Raw genomic sequence first — 14696 nt, 5'->3', positions numbered from 1 at the left:
TATATTTATGGTCATTATGATTTTCTCTTTGAATTGGCTACTTATGTATTTTGTTCATCTTCTTTCCAGTGATTTTGTTTGGAAAAATCCTTGTCTTTTTGTAGGAATTATTATAAATCCTGAATACTAATCTTTTGTACATCATGTGTTTTGCAAGTGTTTTTGTTTGTGATTTTTCACTTTTACAATATCTTTTGTCACATTGATTTCAAACTTTGGAAATGTTGGGTTCATCAGTCTTTTCTCCTGTTCGATGAACATGTTCCATGTTTTATCTCGGACATTTTACAGTTTCACTTTTTACACCTAGATCTTCAGTCCAGCTGCTGGTTCGGTGGCAGCCCCCTCCCTGCGACCCCCGGTGCCCAGTGCTGGGGGCTGGGGCGTCCCTGGTTTGCTCTTGGACTCCTCCCTTCTTCCAGTACCGCGGCCGCGCATCGCGGAGGGTTCGTTTTGCATTGTCTGCCACGTCGGGGGAGTGGCCGCTGTCGGCTTGGTCTGCGGCCCTGCGGCGGACCTGGCAGTGCTGCAGCCTTCCCTTCGCCTGCCAGGGGCGTGAGAGGGGGCGTCGCCCCGCGGCTGAAGGTGTGGCTGTGAAGAAGGGAAGTGTGGCCTCGTGTGTCAGAGTCGCCTGGGCAGGCCCTCCGGGGCCCCCCCCCCCCAGCCGGTTAGCAGTGCGCTCCTGCAGGCCGGGCCTCCCCCGGCCCAGGCCGCGGCCTGTGGGCCGCCAGCCGGGTCCCTGCCCCGGGTCGGGAGGGACGCAGGTGATGGGCGAAGCGCGCTCAGCACAGCGGCCCCTTTTCAGGGCGGGTGCCTGCGCACGTGTTCGGCGCCCCTGCTGTGGGCTCGCGTTACCGCGGGTGTCCGCCGTTCTTCCTCCGCCCGGTGTTGGGCGCTGCCGCCTGCCTTGTTCATCTCGGGGCGGAAGTTATGGCCGTCCGCCTACCCTTGTATCAGTGGATGCTCTTTGTGGGGGCGGGGAGGTTTCCAGCATTGTGTTTAGGTTTAGTGTTGCGTACTTTAGGTGGATTTCTGCGTTCCTTGTCTTATATTGAAAAAAAATCTTATTTGTTACTGTTTCTTATTTTGGGTGCAATTTCATATCTATAACTGGTAATATCCTCAGAAGTATACTTAAATGAGATTTTATGAATAACAACTTTCTATATAAAAAGAATTAGTGACTTTGAGGTTTTAATTTCATGGAACTAGTACTTATCATATTTTTCTGTCTTTGTCTTTGCATTTTTGCCTATGACATATCCATTAGTTATCTAAAGAATTTATTCCAGAACACCCTTTTTCAGTCCATATATGTGTGTGTGAGTGTGGGGCGCTTATGTAGCTGCAGGGAAGATTCTCGGATGGGGTGGCCAGTGTTGTCCAGTGAGCGGACTGTTTTGGTGGCATTAGAGGATCGGCCGCCTCGGTGACTGCTGCTTGTCACGCGCCGTGTTGCAGCCGAGCCCGAGAACCTCTGCCCGGAGCAGGGCGCCGTCCCCGCAGTAGCACGCGGCCCTGCTACTCTGCCCCTCCCCTGAAGCCGGGCGTTGGAAGCCCGCCCACACGTGCCTCCCTTCCACAGTCCCTCTGCGCTCGTCTTGGGTGCCTTTCCTGCCTGGCCCCAGGAGACCGTCGCGGCTGCTGGGGCCAGTGGACGAGGCGGCACCGAGTGCGGGCGCGGCTCAGGCTGGCCCGCGGCGGCCGCCACACCGCGGAGGCCGCCACACCGCGGAGGCCGCGGCGTGCAGGTCGCCGTGGGCCCCTCTTTCCACCTCTGCCCCAACCCTTAGTGTGGCGTATGAGACCCGAGAAGCGCTCTCGCGGGGGTCCCGCCCCGTGGCGTTTCTGGGCTGCACTGGAAGAAGAGTTGTCTTGGGCCACACATTAAACACACAAACACTAATGGAAACTGATGAGCAAAAAAAAAAGAAAAAGAGTTTAGGTAGATTTACGATTTTGCATAGGGCTGCGTTCATAGCGATCCTGGGCGGCAGGCAGCTCGCGGGCCGCGGGCCGGACTCCCCGCTTAGGGTGGGGAGAACTCGGAGCGCAGCCTGTTCGCAAACCTCCATGTGTGCGTGCGAGCGCGGTGCCGCAGTACAGCTTTGACGACTTTTTACTTTAAATAAGTTCCTTGAGGTTCTTAATCGAAACGCGTTTGAGTACTGTGGACTGAGGTTTTGGTACGCTTGAAAAATGCAGATGGGAGCATTTTAATTGTTAGGAAGCTTCTTTGATTCAGTTGCCCTAGTTTGAGTATTTACTCTGATGGGAAGGGTATTGTAAACACAGTAAATAGGAGTCTACTGATCTCTGTGCATAATTTGTATGATACATTACCCTTGTTAAAATTTAGGAACTTCTTTTTAATATTTCACATACTTGAAGAAGAAACTCAGTACAGGTTTAAGAAGCACGTTATAAAAGCAAGCTTTATCATTTTATCTTGGATTTTCTTTTTAATATTCTAACATTGGGGCTGAGTTCAGGAACATGGTTGTTTGAACAGAAGACATTTCAAAATTTCGCGTGTCTTGATTTGGTCACAGTCAGAACATTAGAAATGCTCTGAACTTTTGGGCATTGTCGCATTTCAGAAATAGTTACAGAGGCTGCGTAGTGGCATCTTTTTCCTCAGAGCTCGGTGTTTTGCACTTTTTACGCATGGGCCTGCCAGGGTCTGTGATGTACGCGTGGTTTTCCCTGCTGCGCTGCATTTTGCTGGAGGTAGGAGCACTTGCCTTTCAGACAGTCCCTTGGAAGCGCAAGCTCACGAGGACGTGTGGGCAGGAAGCGACATTTATCATCAGGCGCCTTAGTTGTGGCTGGTGCTTTTATATAGCAAACAGCAGAGTAACCACAAAACCCTGGAAATGAATAGTAGCCTCTTCGTTTTACAGACAGGAAACGAGAGAGTGCTGGTGTCGTGCCCAGGGCCACCTGAGCTCCCAGCCAGTCCTGGCCTGTCCGAGGTCCGGCCTCCTTCGCTCACTGGTCGCCTCGCACTTGCTGCTCGTGCCGTAGGAGCAAGAGAGCCTTGGCTTCTCACTCTCGTTCTCTGCCTTTAGTATGTAAGCAATCAGGTTCCCTGGGTTTTTTCCCTAGAGCACCAGAATTTTTATAAAATTAGGTTTATTTTATATTTAATACTACTTAGTTTGTAATTATAACTTATTTTCACTTTAAACACTTTGAATAGGAAAATTTTCGAACATCGAAGAAACTCGGTTATTTTTATCCCCCAGACATACTTTTCAGAGTTTTGTCATTCTCAATATATGAGTTTCTGTTGTTTTAGGTAAAAGGTTTTAAAAGGAGAGCTGAGAACGAATGCCGTTTCTTCTCTCGCTCGCTGTGTGTGTGAAGCCGTGACGGGTGCCGCGGCCCTGCCACCAGTTGGCGAGGGCTCTTCCCGTCGTCTGGCGTGCGGCCTTTACTCGGGTCTCCCCGTCTTTCTCAGAAATGTCTGTTTACAGCGAGCGTGTTTGAATCAGGACGCAGGCCAGGCCCACACGGTGCGTCTTGTCCTCCTGCGCCGCCTCCGACCGGGAGCGACCCAGCCCCTCACCAGCCCCCCTTCACTCCGGTCGCGGGCTCGCTGGGACACCGGGCTCCCTTCCCTCGCAGCGCCCCGCCCTGGGCACGCTTTACATCCCCAGCAGTGGTGGCGACCGTGGCGCTGGGCTTGTTTCTCTGGCTGTAAGACCTTGACTGACGAACATGCCCCCAGGTGGCGCAGCACGTGTCCCGTGGCTGGTGTTAGGAGCCCAGCCGGAGGTGGAGCTGTGACAGCCTGCACCGCGAGCGAGAGGGCCACTGGACTGAAAGGCAGGTGCCGCCTACGTGCAGCGACACTGTTCAGAGGTGGACTGCAGACTCCCCGGGGACGTGCTCGCTGTGGCTGGGGAGTGCGGACCGGGAGGGAAGCCGCAGAACGCTGTTCCCAGCAGGGCTGGGTCGAAGTGCAGCTGGGTCGGCTAGGGACCGCCTGGCTAGTTGTGCTCAAAGGCTGCTGTTTAACGATTACTACCAAGCTGGTAAATGCTATCGTTTGGTAGACTAGCATGCACGTGACTCAAGGATTTCAATTTTACTGAACCGAATTGGAATCCACAATATTAGGTGGCCACCACAAAGCCACTGTAATTTTAAATTTCATTGATTACAGGTACAGTGTTAGAATTAGCAGCAGACTTAGAGTTAATCAGACACGTCTGGGTTTTCTCGATCAATCCTGGAAACTGCTCAAGAGGGAAGGAGCACAGTAGCAGGTGGGCTTCGAGTTCTGTCGCGGGAAGGAGTGTGGCCGCAGGAGCACGCTAGAGGTGGAGCGTAGCCTGGAGAGGTTCGAGACGTGCTCTACATCTGTGGCTCTCCGCGGGGCCGGCTCCGAACCCTGGGGACGGATGCAGATGTCCGGAGACGCTTTCGGTCGCCCCACCTGGGTGGGCGCTGCTGGCATCTGGCGTGTCCAGTCCGCAGTGTTCCAGAGGTGAGGACGAGAAACCTTGCCCAGCCTCAGCTGGTCTCCCTGCGACCCGGAGAAGGAGAGGCATCGGGTTTTACCCTGCAGCTCAGGCTGTGCACAGGAGGAGCGACCTAGGTTTCTCGGACCAGTTCTCTCCTGTTTCCTTACCCAAGGTGCACGGCGCCTAGCAGAAGCCTGCCCCACTCTGTTCTGTCTCGTTAAGAAATTGGGGGGAAACGACTAACCCTCGGTTTGGAGGCAGGTCTGAAGGATGCCAGTGGGCGCGGGGAAGCCCAGTGGGCAGGGCTGCGTGAGACCCTTTTGCTTGTGCAGTGGCAGCTTCCGGGCCTGGGGCCGAGCGGGGAGGAGCGCACAGCTCGGCGGGGGGCGGGGGAGGGTGCGGCGCTTGGTGTCGCCAGGCTCGGCGCAGGGCCTCCTGCCTGGAGGTCTGTCGGCAGGGATCGCGGGGTCTCCGAACGTGGGTGAGGGAATAGTTACGCCTTCATTTCCAGTAGACAGACTTTTATTAACTTGGACTGAGATTTAGCATGTGCATCACTTAGGAGTTTATACTCCTACCTACTTCAACATTAGAGCTATGTGAACCAACTAGATTCATTTAATATGTTGGTGAGAGCACTTACATTACTGTGCCACAGGTTTTCATTGCCTAATAACTGTGCTTTAATGGAATTGTTTCCTTTGTAATGCTTTGTATTTTATTTTATGCACTTAAAATTTCTGTTCTGAGAGCAGACTCGTAGGCTGCACTGGATTTGCAGAGCGTCTGTGGGGGGTTGGCCACAGCCCCTGGGCCTCACGGGGGGCCTGCAGGGCGTGGGGAACATCCGTGCGCGCGGGCACATGTGGCGTCTCACGATCGTGCTAGGCGTGCAGACCTGTGTGTCGTCCCGCGTGCGGCCGGGGCTCGTCTGCCCCGCGGGTTCAGTGTGTTCCTGAAGGGGTCGTCTTTCAAGGCCCCGGCACCCGTTTGTATGGTTGTTACTCAGACACAGGCGAAAACGCTCTATGAGCGCCGTGGGGAAAGCTGACTTTTCACCCTCCTGTGCTGCTGACCGAGGGGCTGGGCGGGTTTCTGACCCCACTGGAGGCGAACAGCGCAGCTGAGCTCGCGCTGGCAGCGGGCTGGGGCGGCGGCTGTGGGCGGCCGGTCGCTCCGGGGGTGATGTTGGCAGGGGCAGCTCAGGCGTTTTTAGAAAACGCATTGGCTCATCGGCTCCCACAGCAGGCTGTGTTCCGTGGCCGAGAGCGGTGTTGTCGCATAGTGGTCAGGTGTTGGGGTGCTAGGTGGGTTTCCGTTTGAGTTCACAGAAGGGGAGATCTGTGTGTGGGGGGGCGGGGGTTAGATCAGTGTTTTAGCCCAGAAAACAACTGCTCTTTACCTGACAGGTGACTCTTCCCGTCTTCGGTGGACTTGGACATTCTCGGCTTGGTGAACTGGCGTCCAGGTTAGACCTGCTGCAGTTGGCTCACGTCGGACGGGTGTGCGTTGGGATGTGCTAGAGGTCGTGCCTTTATTTTTGGGCAGGACTATTTCATGGGGTCATTTCGTCATAGAGGCCAAGCGTGTGTGTGGGTGCAGGGTGGGCTCTGCTGGCTGTGTGTTGCGGGTCAGGAGTGGCTGCTCTCAGGTGAGGGAGGCGGGGGCAGAGCCTGTGGGGCCCTTGCCGGTTCCGCCCTGGGACCGGTGGGGACACGGCCTGGGGAGGTCTCTCTGCTGCGCGGCAGAACTGCAATCTGAATGCGGCCTAAGCGAAGAGGCGAAACTCGGTCTGGACCCTGTAGTTACCTCAAAAGGTGGTTCCCTGTGAAGCAAATTCCTTCATTTGTGGTTTTGTTTTGTGTTTTTTTGTTTGTTTGTTTGTTTTGTTTTTACAGAGAACTCTTGTAGTTTGGGAAATCAGTTGTTTCTAAGGTAATGGAATTAGTGCTGTTAGAACACACAGGGTTTATATAGATGCCGAGCCACTGCTGTACATCTGAAAATAACACAGTGTTCTTTGTCAGCTGTAATGTCAAACAGTTAAGTTTAACAAAAAAGTAAGTAGGGCCTAGAGGAGCTGCCAACCCCCAGGAACGGGCCGCGGGGCGGAGTGGGGGCGAGGGCCCTGGGTGCGAGCGCCGTGGGCAGAGTGCGCCCCGGCCCGGCCCGGCGCCCATGGCCGCCCCTTTCACGCTTTCCGAGGCCGTGTTTGTTGCGTGCAGGTTTTAGGTAGTGGAATGTGTAGAATTTTAAAGAGTGTTCTTGGGGTACGAGTGTTTAAAAAACTAGCGTTTATACAAGATGCCAAAAAACCCATCTTCAAGTATTTTCTCTGTCTTCTACCTACCCTGTTAATACTTAAACGTTATTACTGTTTTTTAAAAACTACTGTCTAGCAGCTTGTTTTCTATACTAGTAACACGTGTGTGTGCGTGCACACGTGCGGTGAAGTGGCCCGGCCCGGCCGCGCTGGCCGCCCCCACGGGCGCTGGAGCGGCTCGGAGTGGACCTCACACGCGTGCTGAGTGTCGGGAGCGGGTGGCTTGGGCGTGGCGGGCCCGGGAGTGCAGACCAGGCGGCTGGGACCCGCGTGGGCGGGAGGAGCCTGGGCGGCTGGGGGTCCTGCCCGTGTGGGCGCGGAGACCCGTGACGGTCCGTAATGGGATGTTGTTGGTGCAGTTCACAGAAAACCTCCGTCTTTAATTTTTTGCTTCTTGCGTTGGCTCTTTAGTAATTTTATACTATGGCCTTCTTCCATGGGTTTTTGTTTTGTGGGGTATTTTCCGGTCTGTTGTATTCTTCATAATATATTAAAAGTTGTCATTAAATCAACCCCAAATAGTGTTCCATTTCTGTTTTAACAGTCATTGGTGATAATATTTCTCAGGGAAAAGTTTATGCCAAGTTAAATGTATAACTTCAGGGAAAAAAGAAACTTGTTTTCCCGTCAGGAAAATAAACATTAAGGAAAGGAAGCAGGTGAGCGTTGCATTGCCTTTTCCTTCCCTTTGACTGAAATCACCGCGGTCGACATCCGGCCCCTGCGCTGACAGACCCCCGGCGCCGCCGGCCGCCGGCCCCGAACACGCTGGCCCCGCAGCTGCCCCGCCGCCGGCCGGCGCTGCGCTGAGGTGCTGGGGGTCTGCCGCTGCGGTGTCACCCTGAATCTTGTTTTCTCCCAGGGGTTTGTATACCCAGCTCTAAGGAGGGGGTGCGTTTTTACGGAACCGATTGTCTTTGTAAAATGCATGACATGATCAGAATATTAGCCTGTCATCAAGACTTCATGTTTTTTTCTAAAAAATGTAAAGCTTCCTGTTCAGAGCTCTTATCAGCTGGAAACAGGCGGCCGCCACCGGGGGAATGGGAGGTCGTTGCTGGAATGCCCTCCTTTCGAAGGCGCAGCCCTGTGGCGGAAGCTGCGGGGAGGTGGCCCACGGGCGCTGGCCAGGCGCCAGGGGACGGCTGGATGCGCCCTGTAGTTCGTTTACTCCGCCGAACAAGCTTATTGTGCCAGGAAGTCTGAGCTCATTCACGTTAAACAACTTATTCAAAGATCCAGCTGTTAAGCTGAGGTGGCAGCTCCTTTCGGACCCAGGGTCTTCATGGCAGCGGCTGCGGGCCCCGCCTGGAGGCTGAGGGCCCGTGCGGAGCGCACCTGCTGCCGCCAGGGGGGCGGGGGGGCCATGGCAGGGCACTGCCCTCCCTGGACTTCGGGCTCCTTCTTCTTGTCCATCCCCCCCTTCCTTCTCCTGGAGCGCCTCGTGGACCTGTTCTAAAGAAGAGGAGAAAGTGAGCGTCCCACCCCCTTCTGTGGATGCGTGGCGCGTGGCGGCTGACGAAGAGGCAGTGGGGCCCTGGGGGGTGGGCGCTGGCCAGACCTGCCACGCTGATGCCGCGGTGCGGGGGGGTGCAGCGAGTGCGGGGAGCCCCTGCGGGCTTCTCTGCCCGCCCCCGCACGGCAGCGGGCCTGGGGCGCCTCCCTCCGCGTTTGGGGGATTAAATGCTGGTCTCTTAGCAGCTGGCGCTGGCAGACTTTCACATACGTTAGTATCGTTCGTTATTTTGGCCGCTGCACAACCAAGGTTTAGGTTCAGGGACTTGATTTATCAGGTTTGATAAAAATCACACCAGCTGCACTTATCATTGGCTGAATAATCGAACAGAATACTACTTTATTTTATTAAGGGAATATTCTAATAACAACTATACTCAGCTATTCTGTGTGATGTTAAGGTAACCAGGCAAACCAAATTAATATTTATTAGCACTTACTTAGTGCAAGTGAAATCACATCAAAGATAGTTTTTGTGGGCTACTTTATGTAGGTTTGATAGACTAGAGTAGAAATAGTACTTCTCTGTGGACAGGAGTGTATTCCTGCTGGGCACACTCTCTGTCCTTGGGTCTACTCTTCTTTTCATTTGTTCCAGCTTTTTGTGGAAGGCAAGTGGCTGAAGTGCATGCGTCGTGGAGATGCCGTTTGCGGGTTCCTTCTGGCCCGTGAAGGGCAGCAGTGGGCGTGGCGGGTTTTCGTGAGGACGACGGGGCCGAGCGTTCTCTCCCAGGCCCAGGGGAGGCGTCCCTTTAGCATCCAGTGATGTGGAATGGTTTCTGGACAATCCCCTGAGAAGCTGGTGCTTTTGTGGTGTGGGGGACCCGTAGGTATACATAGCTGTTTCATTCTCTTCACACATGTTGTAAAACTAGTCGTTTAGCAAAACGGTTGCATTCCTTGGAGGTTAGTTTGGTTCAGATTATTCTGGAAGAGTGATCCTTTGGAGGAGCCAGGGTGGTCAGGCCAGTAAACAGCGGAGACTGGCACGTGTCGTACAGAGGTGATTTCAGGGTGGTACCGGGGCGAGCCTCAGAGGCTTGGGGTAAAATAGGACCCCCGTAATAAAAACATAAAGGCATGTAACTAAATTTATGAGTTCTCGTTTTCTGAAGTGCTGCCCCGGGGGCCTCTGGGGGAGGCGGGAGAGGAGGGCCAACGGCGGGCAGGGAGCGTGGCGGAGAGGCGCGTGGCACACGGGAGCGCTTGGCCCGCGCAGGGCGCGGCCTGGAGAGCAGGGGCCGGTCCTGACGCAGCTCCTGTGTGGCTCCGTGGTTTAGGCGCCTGCCCCACGTGCTGTCGCTTACGCAGGCTTTGCTGCTTGACCCAGGCTGGACGGTCTCAGTTTACAGAATCTGGAGGGAGCGGAGCTGGACTCTGCTAGCTCGTTAGGCTTCCTCGGACCTCGCCCACTAACCAGGCCCCCCAGCCCAGACCTGCGGCTCAGTGGCTCCTGGCATGTGTGCTCACTCCGCCTGCATAGTGACCCGTGGGGGCCAGAAATGCACCCCAGTGGTGTAATTTTCATGGCGTTTATGTAGTAACCCTGTTCTAATATCCCATTTTCCACACTCCCAGAAATCCTTGTTAGGTCATAATCATCGGTGAAGAATAGCTAGTGGATTGGGGGAGTGGAGAGATGCTGAGCCGTGGTAATGCGCTGATGGCTCAGAGCCTGGGAAGCTGTAGCAAGAGTGGTGCTAAGGAACGGCCCAGTCTGAGCTCGTTTTCACGAGACTTGGGGTGCATCCGGGCGTCCGCTGAAGGTGGAACAACGTGGTACGTTGGGGCGACTCCAGCGGAGCAGCAGCGGAGTCTCTGTTGCGCCGGAGGCAGGAGAGCGGCCCGGCAGTCAGACACGGGCCTCGGGAGCGTGGGGCCTCGCCCCCCCCCACCTCCGGCGGAGGGTCGCCGGCTGGCCAGCCCAGACGCCCCCAGAGCTGCGGTGCCAGCCCGTGGGCTGCAGACCACCGAGAGTCGCTGGGGTGCTGTGTACAATGCGCTCCTGAGTGTAATGCACACCCACAGTTTTGGCCCAGACTTTCAGGAAAAAATTCTTTCGTTTCAATTTTTAATTCAGTTATTTATATTTAGAAAGAAAACTGATCATTGTATTGCAGGGTATTATTCTCCATACGGATATTGTTATTGCTTTCTAGAGTTGCATTTTTAATGCGTAATCATAAATAAAACAATTACATAAAACACAACAAAGTGGACTGAGCACCAGCCTGCAAACCAAAGGGTCACTTGTTTGATTCCCAGTTAGGGCACAAGCATGGGGTGGGGGCCAGGTCCCCAGTAGGGGGCGCACGAGAGGCAGCCACACATGGACGTTTCTCTCCCTCTCTTTCTCCCTCCCTTCCCCTCTTTAAAAATAAACAAAAATCTTCTAAAAAAGAATTAAAAATATTTATATGGATATGGAATTAGTACTACTCATGTAAACTGTGCATTCTTATTTTTCCCTCAAAAATTTGAGCAAAAAAGTATGCATCATACACAGCAAAATACGGTAAATCACAAAGGGCTGAATCCCGTGATCCTAAGAAAAGCATCCCATAGCTGCGTGGGCTTTAGCCTGCCTTAGAGTGGTGTCCTTTTGTAATTTCCTCTAGAAATGAGATGAGAACAATCTAAATGGCGTTCGTTGATTTGGGGCCAAGTTGTTCATATTGGAAATTAGTTACAACGATCTTCGCAGAAGAGTTTCCATTTATTCCCATTCACGGCAGGACTCAGGCTGAGCCAGGCGGAGGCGGGAGCTCGCCGGGTCTGGGGTTTAGAGCTGGGCTTGTCCCGCGACTGCTTGAGCGAGACGCGTAAACCTGGAGACTTGTAGGGACCAGTCTTGAACACAGGGCCCATCGTGGTGCCGGGTTAAGTGGGTGGTTGTAGAGAGCAAGTAAAATGATGCGTGTCCAGATGCGGCTGGAACTTGCCGAAGAACCCGTGAACGTTGGCTGTCGCTAGTGTCCGCTGCTCTACCGCCATGGAGACGAGCAGGCGGAGAGAAATCGGACTTACCTTGTCCAAGTCCCGTAACTCGATGTGAAGACCAGGGTCCTACGTCTGTTAGTTTCTGTCTCGGGTGTTGAAGGCAACGAAACATTTTCAAAAGCGGTGAATCGCTTTTTTCATTTATTATTGTTATGAAAAGTGACTCTTTCCAGAATGCTATGTTTTCAGAAATGTATCCTTTTACTGTCTTGTAGGATTTGGAGTTCCATGGAGTGATGAGGTTTTATTTTCAAGATAAAGCCGCCGGAAACTTTGCCACCAAGTGCATCCGGGTCTCCAGCACTGCCACCACTCAGGATGTCATCGAGACACTGGCCGAGAAGTTCCGGCCCGACATGCGCATGCTGTCGTCTCCCAAGTACTCGCTCTACGAAGTGCACGTCAGCGGAGGTCAGTGTGCCGCCGGCGCGGGCGCCGTGGCCGCAGCCCCGCCCCGGGAGGGACTCGGGTGTGTCCGCGCTGCCCCTTTAGAATGGCTGCGTGTCTCTCCAGAGGCGGGCGCGGCGCCTCGCGCGTTGGTCAGCCACCGGCCTGGGAGTCAAGGCCCTGGATGGACCAGCGAGCCACTTGCTTTTGGAGAAGTATTGCAGGTGGCTGTTACGGGTCATTATAATAGCGCAGTTCACTGTGACGCAGCTCAACGTGAGGGAGGGATCGTTGCTCTTACTGTAACGGTCTTGTGGTGTGAAACAGCGTGGTGTATTATCGTTGGGGAGAGCTGGGGCATCTTGAGGAAGCTCTCTTGAGTACCTAGTAGTAATTTCTCCTTCTGTCAGTATTTGAGATACCTGAAAATATCCCACGTATGTATATCAAATGACAAACTGATGAGAAATGTAGAAACTTATAAATTTATGAGTGCTTTAAAAATGTTGAGTCACCTGTAAAAAAATCTAATTAATCAGCAAATAAACGATCACGCATAACCCAAACCCAGTTTGAATACTTGTAAACTTCTCTCTACAAATCCTTTTCAAACATTATTTTATTTTATTTTATTTTTTACTGCAAAAATACAGCTTCTTTTGTAAATTCGAAGTTGGGCAGAACTCTCGCCACGTGTGGAGTTCAGGCACGGCCGCACTCTTGCCCCACGGCCCCTTTGTAGCGTGGCCCAGAACTAAGCGTGGCCGTGCGGGGCCGTCTCCGTTTCGGACGGTCCCGAGGCTGAGCGCCCCCCGGTGTCGGGAGCCCGCGCAGGAGGAGGCAGCCCCTGCTTTCCAGCCCGTTTTCTGGGGGCCAGGTGTGGCTGTCAGAAGACGGCCACCGAGGGCAGTCTTTGCAGCAACATGACGCCAGGTCAGAGTTAGAAATCTAAAGGCAGGATGATGGTGATTTTTTAAAAGAACCGTTTTCTTTAGATTTTCTTAGATTTGTTTGAAACGCTAGTATGCATTAAACGAAGGGATTCTCGTTCCATCCCTCAGGGCAGCTGCTCCCCACCGGGGCGCTTCGCCCTGGTGTTTATTGGCTTTATGATTCAGGTGTAGCTGTTCCTAACACTCCCTAAAAGTCCTGGATGAAGGACTTTACCGTGTGCTCACTGCACAAGAGCATCTTGGTGATTTTGGTTGTAGCAGGAATTTCAGACTCCTCAGTCCAGTTATTGACCCATTACTCTGGTTTCCATTTCCATGTTTTTGGTTCATAAAACAGTAATTTAGAGTTTGCTGTGCTCACATGCTGACAACGTGCGTTGCTGTCCGCACGAGCCCCTCCCGACTGCTCCTATGGGCCGCCTGCCTTTGACGTCTGCCCCGGCACCTCAGTGTCCCGGCCCCGGCTTTGCCGCCCTGGTTTTGGCACCTGGTGTGCACAGAGGCCTGGCTGGTCGCCGCCGCTGCTGGCTCCTAGAGGGCCCCAGCGGGCCGCCCTTCCCAGTCTGTGCGCCCGAGGCCGCCAGGTTCCTGATGCGGGAGGCAGCGCAGCGAACCCAGCGCTCAGTCACAGCAGGGGCAGGGCTTCACGGGGGGTGGGGTCCAGGGCCCTGTGTTTGGCGGTGGCAGGAAGAGGAGCAGTCGCTTCCGAGCCCGACGTTGCTGCGCGGGACGTTGCCATTTCTTCATAGCGTGTGACATTCATGAGACAAAAGCCCCTTTGACTCAGTGGCACCTCGGTGATGTTAGTGACATGGCTCCTTTATTTTCCTGTCGCATCTGAGAGAATTTCATTTACAGAAACAGGCTGAGAGCAAGGCTGTGTGCTTGGATTTTTCCCCTTGTTCCTGTGTGTGTCTCTTATTTCCGCAGTTACGCTCTAAATGTTGTGAGGAAATTGTCCCTGGTCAGCCTCTGCACAGGGCACGTGGCGGTGCACATACAGTGGCAACAAAATACCGAATTAACGATTAAACTCTCCCTTCTTCACCTTTTGAATTGCATTTCAGTCTGTCAGCAAGCACTCGAGGTAGTGAAGTGTTTCCTGTTTACAAAAGCAAACACATCTCAGAAGGTCGGGGTAGCTAGAGCCACGGACTAACCATGGCTTCCCTTCCTTTCGTTGCATGTTCTGAAGAAGAAAGAAGATTGGACACAGACGAGAAGCCCCTGGTCGTGCAGCTGAACTGGAACAAAGACGACCGGGAGGGCAGGTTTGTCTTGAAGAACGAGAACGACGCCGGCCTTCCGAAGGTGGGTCCCGGGTCCTGCAACGGGCGCTTGCGCCGCGGGGTCCCGCCCTGGGCGCCCCTCATCCTGGGGCACGTTTCGCCCCTTCCTCCGGGAGGTAACGTAGAAGCAGCCCGGCTCTCCCTGCTTCGTCCTCTGTTTTGCGGGATAATCCCAAACACTGCCCCTCGCTTTTTTAAGGAGGAGTTACGTGAGCTTCTGTCGCTGAGACTGCGTGCTCAAGCTCCCCCAGTTATAAAGTCAGGGTGCGTTAGTGCGGACCAGAAGGGAAAACAAAGCTCTCATAGTCTGTTTCTGTGGGAACGTCCAGCTGCAGCTTAGTATGGCGCATTTAGGACCTTCTTCATATTGTGTCGTAAGGCTGGGAATGAGAAAACTTGCTTGGGTCTCTTTGGGTGGCGTAGCAGAGGGATTCGGTTCTCTCGGGTGGCGGGTGGCATGCCTGGGATTCCTGTGCCACTGTCCTATGTGGGGTACAGTGACAAAGTGGTCATCTGAAAAAAGCTGCCATTCTGTGTTAAGGGACATCTTACATGAGCCTTCAGCGTTGACAAGCAACGGCAAATGCAGAGATTAAGAATATTTTGGAAAAAATCTTGGACTTAATTCCCCCCCCCCCCCCAACAGACTGGGGAAAGGCTGCCACCATCCCCTTGGGCAGCAGCAAGTTCGCGTTTCGTTGTTCGCCTTCTGTCCTCTGTGCTGGGGCGGCAGGCGTGCAGAGGCGCCTCCGTGGCC

At 53.8% G+C, this 14696-nt stretch overlaps 1 protein-coding gene across 7 annotated transcripts in view; it reads left to right on the top strand.

Moving 5' to 3' along the window:
- AFDN (afadin, adherens junction formation factor) overlaps positions 1-14696 on the top strand; it is a 104879-nt gene that overhangs the window by 16857 nt on the left and 73326 nt on the right. For 4 of the 7 annotated variants that reach the window (XM_054595287.1, XM_054595286.1, XM_054595280.1 and 1 more), the window contains exons 2-3: positions 11526-11721; positions 13846-13961. In XM_054595287.1, the coding sequence (XP_054451262.1) occupies positions 11526-11721; positions 13846-13961 (312 nt within the window). The remainder of the gene's footprint in view (positions 1-11525; positions 11722-13845; positions 13962-14696) is intronic. The other 3 variants (XM_054595291.1, XM_054595289.1, XM_054595282.1) reach the window with 1 other exon arrangement.

This window comes from Pteronotus mesoamericanus, unplaced genomic scaffold, assembly GCF_021234165.1.
Source record: "Pteronotus mesoamericanus isolate MK-2021 breed Mesoamerican mustached bat unplaced genomic scaffold, CSHL_Meso_final contig_134, whole genome shotgun sequence".
NCBI classification, from domain to species: domain Eukaryota; kingdom Metazoa; phylum Chordata; class Mammalia; order Chiroptera; family Mormoopidae; genus Pteronotus; species Pteronotus mesoamericanus.
The sequence above is the reverse complement of the archived record's forward strand: the minus strand, read 5'-3'. Positions and strand labels throughout refer to the sequence as shown.